The sequence below is a fragment of the Gobius niger genome (genome assembly GCF_951799975.1).
Source record: "Gobius niger genome assembly, chromosome: 17".
Taxonomy (NCBI): Eukaryota; Metazoa; Chordata; class Actinopteri; order Gobiiformes; family Gobiidae; genus Gobius; species Gobius niger.
The window spans coordinates 9,652,654-9,676,945 of record NC_136868.1 but is presented as its reverse complement, the minus strand read 5'-3'; the positions used below and the strand labels follow the sequence as shown (position 1 = coordinate 9,676,945).

The following is a 24,292-nucleotide window of genomic DNA, read 5'->3' as shown; positions in this document are numbered from 1 at the left end:
AGGTTTTAAAGAGAAACAGAAGTGACATCCCGAATCAGGAAACTGGTTCGATGACAAAAAACATGACAAAACCTACTAAATATTAAATCAACTCTCACATTGCGAATCTGGACCAAGAGTTACTAGTAAATTCAGAACATTTGGATTGGAATCATTTGAGAAACAGAAAAAGATAAAACAAAGCCTGCAGTGCTGTTGGCTCTATTCCCAACTTCATCTATACCTCAGTAAAACAAACAGGCCTCCTCACCTCTCTCACTCTCCCCTCTCTCTCCTTTCTCAACTCAGAATTTGGATGCTGTTCTGGGTAATTAGTTTGTCTAGACGATTTGGAAAGAAGGCACTTAAAACACATCTTTCCCCACAGATGCTGCTCTCAGGGGCGCACCTGGAGAGGCAGAGCAAAACAACACTAAAATACACTGCTTTTCCCTCAAAAACACTTTCTGCTGGCACCTGACGTGGTGCGCTGGATTGAGGAGGCTGGTGTGGGACAAGAAGGACTGACAGGATAAAGAATACCATAAAGCAGTGGTGGTCCGGGTCAAAAGCTTTTGTTCAAGGAGAACATTCGAAACAATTAGCAATGGCCACACTTCCTTTGAAATTGAGGAAGAAGCCCCACATCAGAGAGCCACATCGATCTACTCTATATTATCATGCACAATATTATACCTTGCTTTTGTTGGAAAACGTAAACACTGCTTTGTTTCAGCTCAACAATGAAAGTGGAACTCTTATTCTTGCTTCTACATTTGGGACACAGCTCTTATCTAATCATGGTTATAGGGTCATTGCCTAAAACACCAAATGGAAACTGTTTACAATAGTAATGTGGAGGTTTGCACACGGGGGCGCAATAGCAGTAATTAAAGAATTCAAAGTGTTGTGAATAATAACTTTACAACTAAATATTAAACTGTACCAAAATTCATCTATGAGGCCACACCGGTTTTGCTCTGCCCAATCCCGTCAGACCTTGGAAGCTAAGCAGGGAAGGGCCTGGTCGGTACTTGGATGGGAGACCGTTTGGAAACACCAGGAAGCCTGGCAAATGTAGTGAGTGAGTGGTAGTCGGAGGGGCCAATGGCGCAGATTGGTTGCCTCGCTTCCGTCTACCCCAGGGCAGCTGTGGCTACAGTAGTAGCTTATCACCACCGAGTATGGAGTGAACGAATAGAGCAATGTAAAGCGCCTTTGAATGTCCAGAAAAGCGCTATATAAAACCAATGCATTTTTTTTTTCTATCTCCATTGCTGCAGTACCTCCATATGTGGGCTGCAAAACAAGCTAGTTTTCTATAAATTAGCGTTGCACATTAAGCAACTGTAAAGCCTGGTTTAAATTTTTTTGGAACTTGCTACACCTTTGCCTGGCCTGCCAGACGGACAACCGTCTGGGCGGCTGCTCGCAGCCTATCATTTCACGATTTTACCCACATCGGTCCAATCGCGCACAAAGAGATGGAAGCCGTCACCTGTCACCACCACGCACTCTTCCAAAACATTAAAGATGGCGGCGCGGCGACTGACACACTGTTATCTTCTGCTCTTTCGTCTGTTTTAAATCATTTGGGAAATATTAAATCCCTAAAACCGGAGTAAGAAGCAGTGTTCGAAGCGTTCCTCGTAAATAAGGACGTTTTTGGAAAGGCTTCCTGCCGCTTGTTACTGCAACGCATCTAGCGTTGCTCTGATTGGTTGATGCCGTCTGTCAATCACACCCACCGGGAAATCGCTGAGATCATGCTTGCTCCCAGACTATATGTCTTTGAAATATCTATGAAAAAGCATGTAGTTTGGCAGGCCAGGCAAGCTACACCAGGAATTGCTCCTGTGATAACGCTGGGTAAGGGCGCACTCACACTTGTCCATCCGAACCGCGCCCAAGCGCTGGAAGCCCCTTCAGCACGGTTCGTTTGTGTAGTGTGAGTGCAATCAATCCATGCCCGAGTCGGACTCGGTTCCGGACTTTGGCCCGCTTAGAGGAGGTAGGCCAGAGCGTGGCTCCTTTGCTCGTGTTTGCGCACACGCACGGATACAAGCGGCTGTAGTATGGGCGGTTGCATTTGTCACGTAACAATAAAAGAAACCAGGCTGGTTTTCGTAAGAAATATTTTAGAAATCTTGTATACTAATGAGGGCCGGACTTTGATTGGCAGGCCATGAGCATTAGAGCTGATGACTTGCTCCGTCACAGCAGGGGAGGAGGAGTCTGTAAATCCGCCATGTGTTCCCCTTTAATATTATGTCTGTGGGTAAAACACGCAGCCTTTATTCTCTAGAAATGCAGTGGAGTTAAAAATATTAAGTAAAAGTATTACATTTTCAACAAATACACAACTAAGGTGTAAAGTATATCTCAGTAGATCCCAAGTGTTATGAAGCAAGACTTATACCAAATCTGTCCATTGCCATGTTTTTTTTTCTTCTACATAACAAACACCTAAACATGTCATATAAACGTCTACAGTGGGAAGAAGTTATGAGCCTATTCTCCACAAACACACATGTAAATCTTTCCAGCGCTGCAACAAAATATTTGCATACGTCAGGTCAGTCTGTTACAGTATGTGACACGATTACAGTGCGTCTGTAAGCTTATAGATGCAAAAAAACAAGCTGTCCGGGGTTTGTATTCTGTTTCATCAAGGCCTTACATACAAGGATCTACCTATCTATCTAAGGATTTATGGCAAAAAAGGAAACAAAGAAATCGGGCAGGAAGGGCATCTGCTACATGCATTAGATACATATCGATGAGCACGAGGAGGCAGATTTGCTATGACAAACCCAGTAGGCCGCCGTCGACAAAGTGTCCTATTTTTTAGTATAATTTTGACAATAATTTAGAAGTAATTTCCGTTCAAGGTGAAAAGTGTTATTTTAAGTATCATTATCAGATCTTCTGTGTCCCGTGGGGGGAATTTACCACCACTTCAAAACTAATATAAGAAACTTCCTAATGCACTAGTTCTCTGCCCCTGATGATTTCTAATGCTGCTCATTACCCGGCATCATTATATAGAGTGTCAAAATGGCATCATTATCACCCACTGATAAATAGAAAAGGATTTCTTGATAATTTTGTATCAAGACAGGGAGTCTAGCTTTGTCACAGGGCGCTTTTCTTTCTAGTCGAAAGACGGGGGCTGAGTTTCCTTTTGTTGACCAAAACCATCATTGGTCATGGGGGGCGGAGGGAGCTGCGCAGGAGGAAGAGGAAGGAGTAGCTGACCAGTGCAGGACACCACGCTCTGAAACAGGCACAAACCCAGGAGGCGCAAAAGGAGCACTGAAGGTAATACTCTGGTTTCCCTTACCTCCAAAAACATGCTGCTCAGGTTCTGCCCAGAGTCACAGCAGCTCAGGACTAACCCAACACTTGATTTACGCAATTTTTGTACAATGACAAATATAGTGCTTACTCACTTACTTATCATTGTTTTGTAAAAAATTGTAATGTTGGGTTGACATTATTTACAAAGCAATTGTCCATAATAAAGGCAACTTTCAAATTTGATAATTATCCAAGTCATACTTTAAGGGCCAATTCACAAAAAGAGGAAAGAATCCGAGGCACACTGATACCTTAAAAGTCTTTCATTTGTTGGACATGCCGGCGTGTTTTGTCAGGGTACGCCCTGAAGAAGGTCGAACGTGACCAAAACGCGTCGGCATGTTCAACAAATAAAGGACTTTTAAAGGGACTATATGGAGTTTAAAAATGCTAAAAAAGTGTTTTCCTCCCCCTACGTTTTCCAGCCATGTCTTAATGTGTAGAATGAGCTCAGACCTGTTCACCACAACTGCCTCTAAAATCCTGCACTGTCACTCAAAACGGTATTAATTCGGGTCCGAAGTGCCGTCATGCATGAGCTTAATATAGAAGCTGCAGTTACGTATAAGACCTGAGGTGGCAGTAGTGAGCATAAAATGACTAACTTGCATCTAGTCTCTCTAAGGCAGGGGTGTCAAACATACGGCCCGCGGGCCGGATGATTTAATCCGGCCCCTGCCTTGTTGAGCATAAATTACAGAGTATGTCAAAAAAAAAAGTAAGTCTCTAGCCCATTCCTGTGCGGAGTCATGAATTTTTTAAAGAATAACCAGAATACTCATTCTAGCCACTAGGGGGCATTAAAAAAAAAAAAAAAGGATTGAGTTCCACACGTGTCCAGCAGAGGGCACTGACATAATAAGAGCTCAGGATATGAACAACACATTATAAAGCCATGTGGTAAATGGACAGTCTGCCCCAGGGCAGCTGTGGCTTCAATAACAGTTTACCACCACCAAGTGAATGAATAATGACTACTGCACTTTCAGGAACTTGTGACACGGGCTTGTAAAGTGCAATACAAGTGTAAGCCGTTGTCATTGATGAAGCTACAGTCAAGCTGGGGCTTTGATCAAATCACAGCTTATTATTATTCATTTATTGGAAACATTTTCTCTATTATATGTGGCCCGCGACCCGCCGTGGGAGCTGAATTTCGGCCCGCGACCCAAAATGAGTTTGACACCCCTGCACTAAGGTATCAGAGCGCCGGATTTTTTCCTCTTTTTGTGATTTGGCATTTATTTTGATCCTGAATAGCACCTAACCTTTTGCATATTTTATTCCACCCACTGAAGCGATCACTCTGTTCCTCTTAAAATAATTTTAAGGGCTTTGGAGAATGAGAAAAAAACCTTTTGAATCATACCAACCCTTCTGAGGACATAGCCAATGATACCTAAAGACGCAGGAGAGTTTAGAGTAGAATGAACAAAAATATCAACTTGAGCCAAAACGACGATAAGAGGCTGCCAAACCTTCAACTTGCAAAATAAAGTTCCAAATACATTGGATTTTACCCACAATGTACCTTCAATCCTGTCCGTGTTCATCCCTGTGGCAGAGGGCTGAGGGACTTACTTGAGCACCGCGGCTTTGGGGAAGCTGAAGTTTCCGTGCGAGATGCGGTCCACGAAGTGCAGGGGGATCCGCTGCAGCTGCTCGCAGTTGAACATGAGGAAGTCGTACTTGAAGACGAGCAGCGACTGTTCTGTCACGATCACCAGGCGCTCCTTCTCATTGTTCCAGTGATCCACTCTGCAACACAAGGGCAGGCCTCAGCGGATGTTTAGCAATCAGTCAAGCCCGCAGCTGTTTTGACATGGTTGAAGATAAATACAGTGTTTACGTAATTACACCGTCTGTCTGAAGTGGGCATCGAGTTCAAATCCTTCTCTGTCTTATTGTCTATACTTCTTCAGTAAGGTGATGGTACTATTTACTCACAGATTTATCTGACTTTTAGGATGGTGCCTTTACTTTCACTCCAGGATCAATAGTTTTGTATGTTTTCCGGTGAGACGGTCCGTCAGCAGTGATCCTGGAGCATCATCGAGGCCACTGTGATGGAAAGTAAAGGCGCCATTCTAACCATTCATGCAGGCGCCGGGTCTCTGAAAGTCAAATACTCACAAATAAACGTTCATAATGCACCTTTAACAGAAAAGGGTAATCTTCAACATTCAGGGATTTTCTGCTTAGATATTTCAATCAAAAACAGTGGATTCTCCAGACAGACATAGACTCCTCTTGATTAACCTTCAGAGCTGGACCTAGAATTAATGTTTATATGTTTTGAACACAATAGAAAAAAAATTTATTCTCTAAAAATCATTCCCATTGCCCTGTCTGTGACTTCTCTGAACCTCTTGCGTGAATTCTGAAAAGGATGTTAATTCCTCTTAACATTCTTTTCAGATAATTCGCACAAGAGGTTCAGAGAAGTCACAGACAGGGCAATGTGAATGATTTTTAGAGAGTACATTTTGTAAGTTAACACTTTTTGAGTTAATTCAGTTAACACAAAAAAATATTTAAGAAAACACTATTCAATAATGTAGCATAAAAGCAGTCTATTTTCAAAACAGCCTTTGGCAAAGATCTACAATATGCAACAAAGCGTCTTCAAATCCCTCAAGTCAAAACAATACACAACTTTACAAGAACAATCCCTCCATATCTCCCTGCATAATCACAAAGCTCCTCTCTTATAAACTGCTCTATATGTAACGCCAGTCTCCAGCCTGAGAACCACTGCGCTGAACTTGAAGAGTCTAAGATGCTTTAATTCAGGCTTTTTAAACTCCTCTGGAAACGTGATTCTTGACAGTGCGACATCATTGGTCATAGATTATTCTTCATGAAAAACACCACACAGACAGACGTTCACCTCTTCCCCTCGGGCGGCTGTTTCTGGTCAAATGTTCTGCTATTGTGTCAAATAATGAAGCCAGAATCATGTCAACATCATGTCGGCATGTCCTCTCATTTCTCAGGAACACCTCTGCACTGCCACTGTGTGCACTTAGGGCTGGATTATTCATCACCTCTCACTTTTGTCTGTGGCTGCTGCTCACTCTTTGTTTAACACACACATTACTGCGGTCTCAGTAAACCTTCAGAGGGGACTCAGATATACAGTTGGGGGGGTTCACACATTGTGTGGTTATTTGACATAATTTCATTTGAGCCTCATTATATTTATCATTAAATTGACAGACTGGCAGAAGTGCGTCAATGCAGAAATGCTATGCAGGTGACGACACCTGTGCTCACATCTCATGAAACTATCAAATACATATATATCTCCAGCTGGGAAAGAAACACAAGCTGATCTGCAGAAGGACTGGATAGACCCGCAGCATTCAATCACACAGTCAGTTTCCTTGGCCTGAAACAAGTCAAAGAACCTGCATTATACTGTAGTTTACATACACATACACATATCAGGGGATTGTAGAGGGAATCAGTGGCATCAAAAATAACATCCTGTGCATATAGACTGGACTGTCAAACTAGAAAGTTAATAATCGAGCAGAGGTGACGAATAGATACCAAAGAGGCCAAATCATGCTGCTCAGAGCTCACAGTTGGCACTAGGGAGTCCCATGCAGGTCTCTGGTTCCATCATTACTTTTATAAAAGGTAGTTGGTTCCCTGCCAAATATGATGAGGAGCTCATGTTCATAAATAATTGTATTCATCAGATGAAGCAGAACATTTATTTTCTGTCTCCAACTCATTTCAGAAAGTACTCAAACATAACTTGATTTTAACACATGAGGCGCAATGAATTCTGCAGCGCAGATCTTCACTAAAACACTGTGTTAGAAAAGAGTTGTCCTTCTACAACTACAGCAGGACAGGTACAACTACAGAAGGAAAGGTACAAGCCCAAAATAATCTAAAACAAATCTCATGACAATCCGGTTCCATTCTCTTGTCTAAGCCCAGGCCTACACAGTCCACTGTGAAAGCTCATTAGAGTTACATTTTCTCATAGAGCTCAATATACATGAGTCATAGACCTCTCCCTGAGGCGCTCCCAGCAGCATTGCTGTCTTTGCATATAATACACTCATGTTTGTGCTGTCTGAACGCAGCAGCAGCAGCAGCAGCAGCAGCAGCTTGTACAGGGGGAGAGAGATGTTCATGACCAAATCATCTTTGAACAAGTCTTTTACATGAAAAGTACATTTTTATGCAGTTTTACACAAATATACACTGAATGTACACAAGAAACAGCATAATAGCCGATTATTCAACACATGATTTTTATCTAACAATACTGTATGTGGCAAAGCAGTTTAAGTTTACATGTGCCAAACAGTTTTATTCACAAGTATTTGAAGGTGTAAAAAACAGTCCCGCTGTAGGGCTCAGAACTACCAAGTTATCCATTTAGACGCCCTGGAAAATAATTCAACTGCTTTAAATGAAGATGGACAACGCCTGTACGACTGAGAGCCTACACAGACATAATTCAACTGTTCTACTTTAGAAATACTTTAGAAATGCCTCAAAAGCGTCCTAACAAACACAGGGCTCGATGCCAACACTAAAACAATACATTCACCATCTATGCGGGGGGTAAAGTGTGTTGCCTAAGAACACACAACAGTCTGCATCAGACACAGCCAGGCTTTGACCCACTGACCGTAGGAATTGTAGACAAATGATCTAGTCACACCCAGTCAATTTTATGGGTCTACGTCCACACACATTGGTCTCAGTCTGAAGCCCTGCGCAGTAAGTAGGTGAAAACATGTCCCTCTCAGAAATTAGGAATATTCGGCTTATTTCTTTAAAAAAAAAAATAGAATAAACATAAGTCCGTCTTTTGGGCAACTCTGTGAAAAAACTGATCTCAAAGAATCATTTCCCAGAAAAGAGCCAGAGATCCCATCACAACAGGGCGATTACAGTGAGCCAAATGTAGGACAGATGTAAAGTGTGTCGGGCAGCGCTGCATAAATGGCATGTTTTATTCATTCTTGCGCGGGACGCTTCCTAAATGTTTCCTGAAAGCTGGGGCCAGACTGATACGAGCTGACATCTCAAAGTGCATTGGGAAACGTCCCGCGGTCTCCTCATTTTGCTCCATGCAGCAGTCAGTTAGATCACTGGCCCTGAGCTGACTGAGTGCATGTTCTTGGAGTGTAGGGAGAGGGTAATTAAGGCCAGACGAGGCTGCATGACAGGGAGAAAATGAACGCACTGGCTTTGCCTCTGCTGTTTTTGGCCTTTAATGAAGATTGTTGTACTGTATGTAGTATGGTCTGTTGCAGGAAATAGATCACTGTATGTAATTAGGAGCTTGAATTTGGGACAACGCTTCATGAGCCATTGGTGAGCAGCGGATATTTTGGCGGAGGAGGGGCTAAGGGGGTGCTGAGCTGGGGGTATAAAACTTTATGATACACAAAAACATTTGCGGTCTTTAGTGTTGACTACTGCAAAGGCATCAGGAGCTAAACTGTGGAGAGAAGAGGAGCCACCGCAAAATCATGTCCGCTCTGCCGACGCCAACCGCCTCAGTCGTATCACACGCACTAATCGCAGAACCTTCAGGGACTGAGCCTCCGCCATCGCTGCCCCCACCCTCTGGAACTCACTCCCACAACCCATCAGGAACTGGGACTCTACAAAACTTCAAATCAGCACTCAAAACCTACCTGTTCAAACTTTCGATGTATTATTATTCATGTCAACAGGGGAAACCGTGTGTTCTCCAGTACTTCAGAGGAGCCGCAATCTCCCCTCACACCATGCACTAGGGCAGTGCTCAGTATATCGTATCAGCAATATTTTGTTACGGAGAACGTATCGTATCGAGGCACCTGTATCATGATATGCAAATATGTCTGACCATAGTCTTTATTCAGAAAGTATCACAACATGCACTCGAATTACTCCAATAAAAGGAGTTTATTCAGCATAATAAAAACATCAATATTATTATTGTGCACCAATAAGATATTGTTCTTAAAATTCGGAATGTATTGCTGGGTTTCTGGTGACATCACAGCATTCTAAAGGCCTGAACTTTTACATAGAGGAAAACATATTTTGTTTTTGAGGACATTTTTGGTCATGTCCAGAGAGAACATGGACCCAGTGACTGATATTAATGATCATTTTTCTAATTCATACATTTTCTTTTTAGCTATGACTTGTGAAAGTGTAATGCTGTTAATAGGAAAAACTGGCTCCTGCCCCCCGCTGGGTCCAGTGACATTATCATATCCTACTCTCTCGCAATACACTTGAAATCTAATATGTGCTGTATCAAGAACTCTGTATCGGATACGTATCATATGGTGAATTGTGTTGGCAATCCATGCACTTCTACAGGTGCTCATCATATAAATAGAATGAAGAAGTGCATTTACTTCTGTTATTCAACTTAAAATGTGGAACTAATATATGACATGAATAATAATAATAATAATACATCGAAAGTTATATGATAAAGACTCATTACATGCAAAGTGACATTATGTCAAGCCTTTGTTTGTTATAATTTTGATGATTATGGCTTACAGTCCATTTTTTTTTTAAATATTCCAATTTTTAATTTGGGATTTTAACAAGCTGTGAGCCATAAAAATCAAAATGATGACAGATAAAGGCTACATATCTCACTTTTCATGTAATGAGTCTATATCATACATTAGTTTCACAGTTTAAGTTGAATAACAGAAGTAAAGGCACTTTTTCATGATATTCTAATTATATGTCGAGCGCCTGCATAACGCTTTTCAAGTTCAACTTGATTATCCTAGTTCTCTTGTACCGGCTGCAGGCTCCTCCAGGACAAAAACTTGCTAGAAGGGCAACAGGAGCATGAGCTAAATAAACTTGATACTGCTAAAAAAAAAACTCCAAATATGAGCAATACAAGGAAGTATTTAAAAGTTCTAGAAAATTCCATGTCAAACCTACAAATTGTAAGAATCTATCTATAAACGATTGTGTTGAACTCACTCAGCCAAGAGCCAGACTCCGAGGATGTTTCCGTCTGTTGGGACGTCCACCAGTTTAGTGATGTCAGCGAAGGCCTGGTTCAGAGTGCCGGGCTGAAAAGACAAAACAACCCAGCGCTAAGTACTATGGCAACTTTAAAACTGTCAACAGCAGAGTACACACAATGCTCCATGACAGGCAGCCGGGACTGGAGCAGGCAAACGAAAAACAAAATAACAATTTGCAACACATGAAGTCACCACATGAATAATGCAAAGTGAGCGACTCAGAAAGCAGTAATGACATGGTTAAGTTCGTCACTGGGTCCGACTTGATTCGAGAAAGCAAAACGCGCACTTTGAATGGGGTGTAATCAGCAAATCACAGCAGCTGCAATTATGGGGTCTGAACAGTCGAGCCCTGGTTGACACAGTGCGGACCAGCCTGTATTACTGGGTCATAAGTCAACGTATTCAATCTGCAACAAGGCACACTCCCAAGAGACTGTTTATTTTTCAGTGGGGAGGCTCTGCTGATTCACCACAGTGGAATTTATAAAAGCCCAATTAATTTCCCACACAGATGAACAACTATCCTCATGGTCAGCTTTATATTACTCTTCACATAAACTCAGACACTAGTTATAAAACGTCTAGGTTTTCTTACGGAAGGCTATGTCTTGCATGTAATTGAAGAGATCTTTTAAGATGTCAAATCAAAGCATCATTTTCTCGCGGGTCATTAATAAAATCATTCAACACCATCTCAAAGAGTGTGTCCCTATTCAGTTATCTAAAGTTATTGTTTTGTGTCTTTAAAGGAACAGGCCACCGTTTTTCAATACTGAGATGTGTTCTTACCTGAGCTTAGACGAGTTGATGCGTACCTGTCTGGTCTTTATGCCCTCAGTCACGCAAAAAGATCAAAGATGTTGTAAGCTTTAGCCTCTCCTCCTACTATATTGTAAGGCATGATAACACCTTAGGAGCACTTCGACGTCTGTGCAGTAAAGCGAAGATATTACTGCGCCTAACACTATAGTTCCCCTTTTTATCCGCTTATAAAATCGACATTTTGTGTAACTACACTTGGATCGTTTTAATACTCATGTAACCATGTTTAAATAGGTGAAACGTGGAAAAGCTTGGTAGCTTCTAACTTCACCCCCGTTTGGCCCCGTAGAGGAGAGGAGGAGAGGCTAAATGCTAACAGCATGTTTGAAAGATCAGACAGGTACGCATCAACTCGTCTAAGCTCAGGTAAGGACATGCAAAAACGGTAGCCTGTTCTTTTAATAACAGAAGAATGATTCAGCCCATGTCTGCTGCACCTAGGGAAATGCACACTGACTGGATCTACTTGTCAACTCACCTTCGGAAGTTGATTTGCTCTAAAAGTCCACGTGACGGCTTTCCAGATTATAATATAAAAAAGGGCACCTTTCCTTTAAACAACTGCTTTTGCTACTGCCTTACACCAGGGGTAGGCAACGCCAGGCCCTCCAGCATAAAACCTTTGGCCCCCAAGTGAATTTTGAAGAAACATTTATTCATAAATCAGAGACCAAATACGTGAAAAGGACTCTAAAATGTGGAAAATACTGTCAATATTTTCACATTTCCCAGCAAAACACTTCATTAGGTCATATATTATGTGCAAAACTTATATTTGTAGAAAAAAGGTGCTTTACTTTGGGCTACAATAGTGAGTTTCGGCCCTTGGTGTTTTGGCATTGAAGAAAATCGGCCCTCCATGACACAAACTTGCCTACACTTAGGCACATTTTGATGCTTCTATGGAGAGATGGGTAGCGTAGCAGCCACAATAGTTACTCATGGAAGAGCAATATTTACTCCAGTAGAAGTAAAAAATACACAGTGAAAATACTACTTGAGTTTAGCAGTGAGTAGTTGCTGGGGGTAAATCGATAGACAAACTTGATACATCACTAGCAGTGAGTACCATTTCATGATTTTTTTTTTCCTATGTATTGACAATTCAAAGTCATCAACTCATTTTACTCAAGTAGAAGCAAAAAGTAGAATATTATAAAGCACTACAAGCCAAGAAGCACAATTACTTTTTATTTGTCGACCCAAACGAGTAAACCTTGTACCAAACGTCAAAGGCATTTTTGATCTACGTGAAATCAATGCAAATATTTGTTGAGGAAGTCGTTTACCCTGAGGACTAGGTATCTCTTCATCTTGAACAGCGGCAGTGTGGTTTCTCCGTCGGGCAGGTAGATGGTGGCAGACGGCGGCGGCTGGCTCTCCTCGGGCTGCTTTTTGGTGTCCTCTGTGGCGGACACATCCTGCGCCTCCTCCGCCATCTCCACAGAGCTCAGGGGATGCTCCATCTGATCGATCTGCCCCTCGGTCACCGCTGCTGCCGTCTCCTCGTCGGTGTCCACCATCATAGTGACAGGCTTCAACCGCGATACCTCAAAGTCAGAAAGACCGGGGTAAAGTTTCGCTTTCCCGTGCGTAATTACGAGTCAGTGTGAACGTAAACGCTGGTTTGTCTGAAAGTGCATGCGGGGATATTAACATTCAATCAATTTACTTACGAGTTACCGTAAAGCAGGTGAGGAGAGATACAGTAACAGGTGCACAACTTCCTTGTTCCGTAAAGCATGATATTTGTTTGGGCGTAGACAACGTGCGTCACGTGCCAGACTGGCACACATTCCACATGTTCCATCCGAGGTAATAAATGAGGTTGAGCAAGTTCTTAACATAATAAGACTAATCAGAAAACAGAATGTGCACAGGTACATTTGTTATCAAGATTTGTTGCCAAATTTGTACGAGTGATCTTTTCTAATTTGTAGCTAATTGGTTTGAATCGGACTAAATTGTTAACATTGTGTGCACTGAGATCATGGCATTGTTTGTGAAGGCTCTCATTCATCCAGGGAGTATCCATCATAGAAAAGCTAAATCATCGACTGGACTGGGTTTTGGCAAAGTTGAGGACGTTTCGCTTTGAGTCACAGAAGCTCTTTAAGTCAGAATAGATAGATAGATAGATGGATAGATAGATAGATAGATAGATAGATAGATAGATAGATAGATAGATAGATAGATAGATAGATAGATAGATAGATAGATAGATAGATAGATAGATAGATAGATAGATAGATAGATAGATAGATAGATAGATAGATAGATAGATAGATAGATATTAAGACTTCTCCAGTTCTAAAACTGACTTCTACTGGAGAAGTCTAAATAACTCTATTCTGACCTAAAGAGCTTCTGTGACGAGAAGCGAAACGTCCTCAACTTTACCAAAACCCAGTCCAGTCAAAATGTTGCAACAATTTCATGCGTTCTTTACCATCCTCTGTAAATCTCACCAAGTAAAACTGGATTCACTCAAGTGTCACAAGAAACAATCCACAGACAGTGCAGCAGTGCAGTCGCTGACCGGTTTTAGCAGTGTCTCCTTTAAAGTTGCCCAACATGCTGCTTCTATTTATAATTGTACATTCAGGTAACACAATCAAACAGCCAAAACAACCCTTTGTGTTTGAGCTTATTTTTAGCCCGTGAGCGGCACGACCAGACCAGGCTGAACGGGCCAGCCGGGAAAACCCCTCATCATCTCCACAGAGGTATGTTTGTACTGTACTATTTGTGTCACCTGGGAGCACTGTGTTTTATCTTCTGCATTTTCACTGAAACACCAGGGGAAGTAGAACAGCTTTACTTGAAACACACAATTTAAAAAAAAACATCAAGACAAAAGAAGTATAGACCACTCTGACGGCACATTGCAACACCTTTACTGCAGCATCTCATCTCAACAATTGGAAAGATATAAGGGCCTAACCTTGAGATTGTTTACAATACACGCCTTAGAAACTTCAGCATTTAGTTGTTGACAAAGCCTGTATATCCCATGGTCAAGAACCCGCTCACATCTATATTCATTGTTCCCTTGTTGCTCGTATTTGAATGAGGTCCTCAAGAATGATGCCACACAGTTTTTAGTGGGTTTCTTTCAGATGCTCCACACAAAACCGAAACATTTGAAGCCGAATCCCTAGCGCTGAAGCACAGGAGGAATACTGAGGACTAGTTTCCCAATAAGGACAAAAAAGTGTAGCTGAACACCTTATTTCTGCCCTTTCCAGCAGTACAGAATCAACAGAATTCCTATGATCTTGGCACTTCCTTGACAGAATGAAAACCATCCTATACTAAGTGCGTCTTTGCTTTGCGAGGGGTAAAATGGCAGCCTTCAGATAACCTTACAGATTTGAGCGTGCGTGCATCATTCATACTGCCAACAAAAGGTTTATTCTTGCCCGGCTTCCTTCTGACTAAACAGTGTCGTATAATCTTTTCCTAAAATACCATTCAATGCCATTCCCATTCCAACCGGACCATAATGTACCAATTGTGTAATGAAGCTGATCAGTGTAAAGCCAAAAGAGACACTCTCCTCCCACCAATCCTGGAATAACATGAGTGTTTAAGCGTCTCTCTGGCTTTGAGCTAATGTTTTCTGACAGAGCGTACTGTTAGGCCACTTATTCCCAATCATGGCTCTGTCAGGGAGCTCTTCCGACGTCTTGTTGGAAGTTTAGAGACCAATCCAGCTGTAATCTGCAGCCGTCAAAGAAATGGAGAGGGATTTCTTAAAGGCGCTCTTTGGGCACGGTTACTTAGCCGTACTCCCACGGACCGCCAGGCTGGGATTGTTATGGTGTTTTTACTGTCTATGTGAGAATGGCCACTAGCATTCATCGCTTCCTTGTAAACTTGCAGGTAATTGCTTCATCAAAATTGCTTCGTCTTTGCTTAAAGAGGGGGTATTATGCTTTTTTCAGCCACATAGCACCAGTCTATAGCACACTACAATGATGACGAAACCTTCTGTTGGTCTGTCAATGCAGTAAATTAGAATAACTGCCTTGTATAAAATTGCTCTTTCAAAATGGCGTAGCAAATGGCTTGAAATAGGCCTCTGTCTCTTTAAGAACCTCTGACCCTTTCCGACACGCCCCCTCCACACGCTGTCTGTGGCATCACAACAACACTGCGCTCGTTGTCTCAACAGTATTGAAACTACGATCGGTGCATTTTAATTTTTATTGTTGGAAAGGAGCTACTGTTTATCACTTTGTGAACAATGGCCACACAGGATATTATTTGGAGACGAACCTTCCACACCGGACGCTTGGAAGGGGCTCTTGCCTGAAAAATAACTGCTGTTTGGAGGCTATCTCTTTGCTCCTGCCATGCCCTATGGATCTCTAACTATACCCCCATGGACGACACCAGGATCTGCAGGAGCCCATACGATTCAAAGACGGACATTATCTCCGCAGGTGGACAATGGTTTTTCGAGGTTACCCGTTAGCTTGTTATAATCGACTACAGCTCATTGTTGATGAAAAGTCTGTAATAAACCACAAATGTGTAAAGCCAGGCTCATTGTGTGATCATCGTAAAGGCTGCTTCGAGTAGTTGCCGGCTTTATTGACGTTATTTGTGCATAATATGCTGCCTGTTTTCAATGAATGTTGTGAAGGTGAAGGTTGTTAGCTTGTCGCGGCTAATAGTGCCTTAGCTCCGGGAGAAAACCACTCGGCTACGACTCACTGTAGATGAAATGTGAGCAATAAACTACACAATCAACAAGCCAGGCTCCGTGTGTGATCATCATAAAGACTGCTTCAAGCAGTTGCCTGTTTTAGTGACGTTTTCAATGCATAATATGCTGCTTGTATTCAGTGAATTTTCCCGTTAGCTTATCGCGGCTAGCTTGTTAGCTCCGGGAGAAAACCACTCGGCTACGACTCACTGTAGATGAAATGTGAGCAATAAACTACGAAATCAACCAGCCCGGCTCAGTGTGTGATCATCATAAAGGCTGCTTCAAGTAGTTGCCTGTTTTAGTGACGTTTTAATGCATAATATGCTTGTATTCAGTGAATTTTCCCGTTAGCTTGTCGCGGCTAGCTTGTTAGCTCCGGGAGAAAACCACTCGGCTATGACCCATTGTAGATGAAATGTGAGCAATAAACTTCCAAATCAACAAGCCTGGCTCCGTGTGTGATCATTGTTAAACGGTTCTTTATGTGTGTGGTGGTTTTATTGACTTTATGTGTGCATATTTCTCGTTTCCACGTGATGACTCGAGGTTTAGCTTAGCATTAGCTTTCTCCGGAGGCTCTGTGCATCATCAAGGCCCAGCGCAGAACCAGACACTGAAATAAGTGTTCTTGTCACCGGTTTTAATCCTGGGTGTTTCGGTAACAGAAACACTGATGTGTGTCTTTGTAAAAGTCTGCTGTGGCTCCGGTTCACAACACATGAAGCTAAACCTCCATGATGACTCTGTTTACATCTTAGGGCTACACACTGCAGGGAGGGGGTTCTGCTGAGGAGCAGTGGTTGGTTACTCGGCTGGTGACGAAAGGTCGGAGGCGTATCCTGGAGGTCGAGGGCGTTTCCTGAAGGAATCAGGCGTTTTATCCCTAAAATGGCTGCCATCAGAGTTTCTACAGATTACTCGAAAATACGTGAATGTGCCAAGGCAACACTTCAGGCATGGTTTTAATGAGGGAATGACTTAATAACATGATGTAAAGCTTGAAAAAGTCGATTTTGCATAATAGGCCCCCTTTAAGTGATGCATCAACAATAAAAACATGACTTCAATTGCGCCATGGCTGGAGGACACTGGGATTTTTCTTCAAAACTGCCATAAAATCCAGGGCATATTTGTTGTATACATTTTAAGACTGCAAACCTACTGCCCATTTTAACTTTTCCGAAACCTTAAAAGCTTTATATCCTATTTAACACTTTATATAACCAATGAACTTGGATAGCCATTGATCTATGGGTCTATGAGTGGCTAGAAAAGTTTCTGTGTGGAGTTTGCATGTTCTCTCCGTGTCTGCATAGGTTTCCTACGGGTACTCTGGTTTCCCCGATCACTAAAAACATGTACAATAGGTGAATCCTCGAGCCAGGTGATTCTGACCATCAGCATGGCTCCACATAGATGGGTTTCCCCCTATGTTCTTGCCTGAGCTTAGACGAGTTGATGCGTACCTGTCTGGTCTTTGTGCGTGCGCTCAGTCACGGAAAACGACCAGAGATGTTGTTAGCATTTGGCCTTTCCCAATGTATTCCTATAGCTCCACGGGCACAAAGACCAGACAGGTACAAATCAACTTGTCGAAGCTCAGGTAAGAACATATCTCAGTATGGAAAAACAGTGGCCTGTTCCTTAAAACCTAAATTGATGCAATATTACGTTGACACTTTGCCTTATTATACTGTAGCAGGTGGGTGATATGACAAAAAAATCACAGTTTTCTTAAATCGTACGTCACACTGGAGAAGCTTTAAATTAAGAACAATTTTTAATCATTATGAGAGCTCTGACTACGATTGGTTAAATGTGTTTGTCAGAAGGGGCACCAGTGTTGGGTAGTACCTGAATCCTGAATGTATATAGAATACTCATTTTGAGGAATTGTCTACAGGTAAAGTTACTCTTTCATTTGAAGGTATTTAGAATAGAGTTAACGGTACTTTCTTGATATCAAAGGAATACATCACAGTACCCAATCATTCAATTTTTGTTTCATCACCATGACATTAATAAGAAGGAAAAGATGAAAACCACCGGGAAAAAGTTTAACTTTTGCAAAGTGCTTTTTTTGCATTCCTAATTAGTGGTAAATTTGTTTGTAACAAGCATGTAACAATACGCCGCTTTTATGCATTAAAGGAACAGGCCACCGTTTTTACATAAATACGTTCTTACCTCCCCTCCTGGAACCGCCACCTTAACGTGGTGGAGGGGTTTGAGCACCTGAATGATCCTGGGGGCTCTGTTGTCGGGGGCTTCGTGCCCCTGGTAGGGTCTCCCAGGGCAAAAAGGTCCTTGGTGACGGGTCAGACAAAGAGCGGTTCAGAAGCCCCTTATGAGAGACCAACAGGCCCGGTTAGAACCATGAGGCCGTCCTTCTGTGGACCCACCTGCAGGAGGAGCCATAAGGGGCTGGTGCAGTGTGATATAGGCAGCTCCAACAGCTGCCCCCACGACCCGGCAACGGACAAGTGGAAGAAGATGGATGGATGTTCTTCCCTGAGCTTAGACGAGTTGATGCGTACCTGTCTGGTCTTTGTGCGTGCCCTAATTCACGCAAAACGACCAAAGATGTTGTTAGCATTTGACCTCTCCCATGTATTCCTATCGCCAATTCCAAACGGGGGGAAGTTGGAAGCTACCACGCTCTTCCACGGGCACAAAGACCAGACAGGTACTTATCAACTCATCAAAGCTCAGGTAAGAACATATCTCAGTATGGAAAAACAGTGGCCTGTTCCTCTAATATTCTGCAATTCAACCTGAAAATATTAAGAATACAGTACTCTGATTGGACAAAGTAACGGAATACGTTACTAAATACATTTTACATTTTAGGCAAGTATTCAGTATTCTGTAACTAAATACAATTTCAAAGTATTCTCCCCAACACTGCATGTCACCCCCGGAATACAATTTACCACCGATGTGCCAAAGGCTGAAGAAACAAATCTGGGAAAATGGCTTAATGACCCAAACTATTCTATGCATGTTAACCAGGAGCATGAGTTGTTCCGTTTTGGATTCACATTTTGCTTAACCTTAAAGACATGGGCCTCCCTGGTGCCACCCGAGCGTTCGTGGCCCGTCTTCTCGTTCTCCTCAGGGAAAAATGTCTGATCACGTGTACCTAAAAACGCGATCTGACTTTTCTGCCAACTTTAATTTGACGTGTGTTGTACAAGCTCTCAGTGCGTGTATCCTATTTTCTCCTTCACATAAACAACAAACTCAGAAAGCTCTTGCCCCGTGATGCATCAGATCATTCAGGGAAGCGCGCATAAGAATAATCCATATTGTTGTATCTAGGCCAAGTTATCAACACGGCATAACTGGAGAAGCTCTGCGGTTTTTTTTTTGGCTTCAGGCTTCAGATTGGTGTACTCGACTACTGTATCTCTGGAAGTTTTTGTTGCCCTCAAAAGACATGGATGTTTACCACCAAAGGGATTTATCATGAATTTTTGATGCCGGTTAAATAATACATGTCACATATCCGGTGGATGTAGACACAGCGAAGCCTGTAGAGCATTTTAACGACGGAGAAAGTGAATGGGGCAGGATAAATGCAAAGTTGAGCTCGCCGGAGACAGAAACCGAAAGTCTACATTGAACGTTTGACCTCTATAATGCTATGGTGAGTGCATCCAACAAGACATGAATAAAGCATAGGTGAGGTAGAATAAAGCAGTCTGGCCACTGGACGGGAGTTTTTGCTTTAACAATCAGCAGAGACATGTAAGGTTTATTTTTAAGGCAAATTGGTCCACTGGTCTTGAGCTATGTGTTGGGTTTGACAAAGGAAACCATTGGAAACCTACTAAGACACGGAAGCACAAAGAAGGGCCCACACAGGTCTAGAACATGGGCCCAACTGTAGTTTTTATGGTAACTCATGCTCCTAGAGACCATATGCGCCACTGCAGATGACGTAGCATGTTGTGTTTTTTTACTCATTAATTGTCCGTGAGAGTAAATACTACCCTGACAGAAAAGACAAAGGGAGAGAGGGATATTGCACATCCAATTTCACTCAAACTTGGTTGTAAATACTGTTTAAGTGGTGCAGTTAGCTTTGCCCGTTAGCCTGTTAGCTTCTTCTTCGGGATTCTATCAGTGTGTATTGGTGACTCCGACCCAGTGGCAGGAAAGCTGAAATTGTGGTTTTCTGGCTGGAGACACCAGAGGGAGATGAAAGACCCCCCACATTCATCCTATTAACAATTGTATTACCCCCCAGAGGGACTACGGAAAGGATTTATTAAGGTAAACAAGTTACTTAGTACTGCTTTTCGTCTTCATCACTGTGTTCATTTTTGGTGACAATGATGATCTAAATCTACACCGTTCTTACTATTGTTGTTCTTGTTCTTTTAGTAACTAGTATTATTTAGACAGGCCCGCTGGGCTCAGTGTGCTTTTATAGATCTATTTGTGGTATTATTGTGTCTGATGTAGTAAATTGACCTTGGGTGAAAAACGCAGATAAATACACTGCCTGACCAAAAACAAAAGTCGCCAGCCAAAAAAACGTTCACACGCTCTAATGTGGTTTGACTGTCTTTAGCTTTGATTACAGCCCTTTTTCAATAAGCTGTGAAAAGATCCAGTGTTGAATTGATTTTCCTCCAGGATCCCGTGTTGATGATGGGAGAGTGTGACCACTGCACAAAGCCTTCTCCAGCACATCCCAAAGATTCTCAATGGGGTTGAGATCTAGACTGTAGTGGCCAATCCATGAGTGATACTCCCTCCCTGAACCACTCTTTCACAATGTGAGCCCGATGAATCCTGGCATTGTCAGCTTGGAATATTCCCGTACCATCAGGAATAACATGGTCATTCAGGATGTTCAGGTCGTCAGCTGATTTTTAGGCACACAGTGTTGCAAAACCTGGACCTGACCAACTGCAGCGGCCCCAGATCATAGCAGTTAGTTAAATCCAGCTTTTATCAGGTAGTAGTAGCAGTGATTCTCGTTCTTATATTAATATTTATGCTTTAAAATTTACATGATCTCATTCTTTTTCTTAATAATATCATCATAAACACACTCTGTCCCTAACCTCTGAATCTTTTCCCCCAAGATCCACTGGCCCTCCTTTGTTTATGTCCAAACTATTTAATCCGAGCTCTCTGACTTCCCACACAGTATGTCATGGGTTGGCTTTTTGTTGTGCTGATTCCTAATATATCCATCCTTATATATAAACGCATAAATAAGCAGCCTTTCCACCAGCATTATTCTGACACTTGCTGCTTGAAATGCGTCTCTCTTCAGGATGACATTACTTGACTTCACAGCGATACACTCAAACATGTCCCGGGGCGCGCGCTCGTCTCGTCTGATATTGTAAGTAGATGGACGTAATTCAATTATGTCCCTACGCGTTTGTGTTTGTGTGGCCTCATCGCTGTATTGTTGACGCCTGATTTAACTCTCCCGCGAAGTGACAGTGCGTGAGCAGATGTTACGTGGACCTTCAATGACCTGGTGTGACGCGCTCGTTTTACAATGTTCTGTATTCACTGGCACAAACACTGCAGGTGAATTTGGGAAAGAAAAAGCTTCATGACATCCCTTTGAAGCTTTTGCTGTAGAGTATTTACACAAATGTAAGTCCTGGAATGATCCATTGTTAAGGCTGACAGGATAACAAACCTTTAACTTTGATGTATTGAGGTAAAAGTATTGTAATGAACAATATTACTGAAGACTGTAGGAAGCTGTAAGTATTACCAAAAAAATAAATAATACATTTCGATAAATAATTAGCGCAAAAGTACATTGTCTGTGTGTCATTTATTGAAAAACAAGTCGATAAAGTAATTATTGTGACAGGCCTATCCATTATAGTTGTGTCGACTGGACTGGACCAATCTAGCGGTGGTTGTTTCACGTCTATCTTCAGAAGCTTGTTCTCACTCTTGTTAGTGGCTACGTTTACATGGTCAGAAAAATCAGATAACTGGAGAAATCAGATAACCCAGTAATCATATCTGATGCGTTTTCTTTCTCTTCAGAAATTAGAGAAAACTCCCAAACTCCTGGTTCCAGTGGTCCCTCGCTATAACGCGGTTCACCTCGCTGTTTCGCGGATTTTTTTTGGTACAATTCTGCATGCTTTTTTACAGCATATGAACGCCATACGCGCATTGTGTTCTGCGTCCCGATTGGCTAATCATAGAGTGAGCCTCCTCTCGCTGCAGAGAGGATCTCTGTCAGTGTCCCATCAACACATCAGCACAAACCACAGTCAAAAGCAACACAGGCCTGGGATGAGCGGGTCCGACTCCGCATTTTACAACACTTTCTCTGCACTTTTTTTCCGTGGAAATAAACTCTGCTAGCATGTGGAGCTCGCCTCAGCTAAACACACGCCTTCTGAAGCCGGAAACTGCAACGATAAAACTTTAGTTGTTGCTACGATTGTCTCTTACTTTGAACTATCGCACAGTGGAGACGAGAGCAGCTCACGATTTTACCATCCCCATGTCTGTAATGTGACGTCTAAAAATCTTATAAGACAAAAAAATCGCGCAGTGAACACCATGCATAAGGGGGAACCCGTGTGAACTAGTGAGAAAAGTGTATAAAGTGTGTGATGCGATAAACGAGTAACCACTGTATATCAGAATATGTTGACATGCCACATCAATAATCTGAGAACTCCAGAAATCAAATTGTGATCAGATTTTTGGTTTCCATGTAAACGTAGCCAGTGTGAGTCTAGTAAAGACAGAAGTTAGAGATCTTTTTAACCCTGGGTGGAGCTGTCAAGAGTCCGAAAATTCCTCCTACTGCACTTTTTTTTAAGATAAGATGATACTTTATACTTTATTGAACTCACAGATGGAGAAATTGCATTCGATGAGAGAGCATCCGGCAGCAGCACCCATTCAGTGCGCACCAGTCTTTTTCCACTCATTTTTTTCTTTGGTGAAAGATCGTTGTGTCGCGGCCGCCATCTTCACTGTTTTGGTCACAGGAGGAGCACTGGTTGATGGGAAATCCGTAGACGATGACCACGGCGGTGGAGCTCTTGCGCTTGGCCACGATGTTCTTGGCCACACAGGTGTAGTTGGCCGTGTGGGACAGACGCGCCTGCTTGATGATCAGGTTGTGGTCCACGGTGATGTAGAAGTTCCTGTCCTCGGCCGGGTCGATGATCTCGTTGTCCTTCAGCCACTCCACCCGCATGACTTTGGAGGATGGAGAAACTGTAGCTGCCCTCTGTCTCCTCTGATCATCTGAAACGGTGCACCGCCTCAGAGCGTGGTGTCCTGCACTGGTCAGCTCCACCTCGTCCTTCCTCTTCCTCCTGCACAGCTCCCTCCACAGTCTATCACCATCTCCTCGTTGGTCCCTTTTGTTGTTTCCTGTAGCTCCTCTTGTGACGCCTCCTCCGTGCTGCAGGTGTGGGGGCTCTTGGTGCCTGTTCACTGTTCAGTGTCTCAGAAGAAGATGTTTGTAGATCTCAAAAACAGTCAAAACAGTAAAACATTTATTAATTAAAACAGTCATTGTTCTGCGCTGAGCCGAAACACATTGTGAATGCAGTTTTGGTGTTACTACAGCAGTGGCCTCGCAGGGCTTCACAAAAGTGCCAATTAGTTTTAGCGGAGGAACAGTTTGACAATCTAATTAAACAGATATCAGAACGTGAGGAAGACGAGCAAACGTAATGTCCAAAAGTCCAACAGATGATGACGCAGCAGATGGGCAGATGCCTGAACAAATATTGGACTAAAGCAGGAGGTGATCGCGCCTATTTCCAAAACCAACACTCCTGTGCACATCTGTTCCCATCAGTATAAAACTTGGCCCCGTCACTCCGCCTCCCCTTGATGCTCCGTGACAGTGCGGCTCATGTTTGGATCGCTGCGTGTTTGTCCGCTCAGAGTGAGTTGACGTGGGAGAGCGGGGCACACTGACCGGCAGCTGACCACTGTGAACGTTCCCCGGGGGGCCGCCCTTCCAGACGACTGCAGCAAAGCGCTCGCTCGTTTGACATTGGCCCGGGACGAGGAACATAAAAATAAACATTGTAATTAGTGAAAATAGTTACATTAAAAATATGAATCTTGAATTAAATTGTTTTACGTGTTAGTGTTGAAAGCTTTTTGACGTAACGGCCATATTGTGATGTAAGCTCTGTCTCACTCACACAGATCTTACACATATTTTAGGAAATAGAAGGTCTTGGCTTTCAAATGAGGTATCACACTGGCATATAGGCTGTAAACTCTCCCGTCAATACCCTTTGGGAGATGGCCCGACCCTGAGATGTCAGATAACAGGTTCATGATAAATTACTTAAAATGGCTAATATTGAATGGAAAAGTTTCTTAAAGGGATGTTTCA

General features: G+C 42.6%; 1 protein-coding gene across 1 annotated transcript in view; it reads right to left on the bottom strand.

Annotated features, from left to right (window-relative positions):
* The window catches only part of tprg1 (tumor protein p63 regulated 1), a 37,124-nt gene extending 24,195 nt beyond the window's left edge, over positions 1–12,929 (bottom strand). Inside the window, exons 1-4 of the mRNA XM_079574993.1 lie at positions 12,875–12,929; positions 12,488–12,748; positions 10,327–10,418; positions 4,921–5,097 (exon numbers count right to left, since the gene is read on the bottom strand). Coding sequence (XP_079431119.1) covers positions 4,921–5,097; positions 10,327–10,418; positions 12,488–12,724 — 506 coding nt within the window. The 5' untranslated portion in view covers positions 12,725–12,748; positions 12,875–12,929. The remainder of the gene's footprint in view (positions 1–4,920; positions 5,098–10,326; positions 10,419–12,487; positions 12,749–12,874) is intronic.
* Between the last annotated feature and the right edge of the window lie 11,363 nt (positions 12,930–24,292).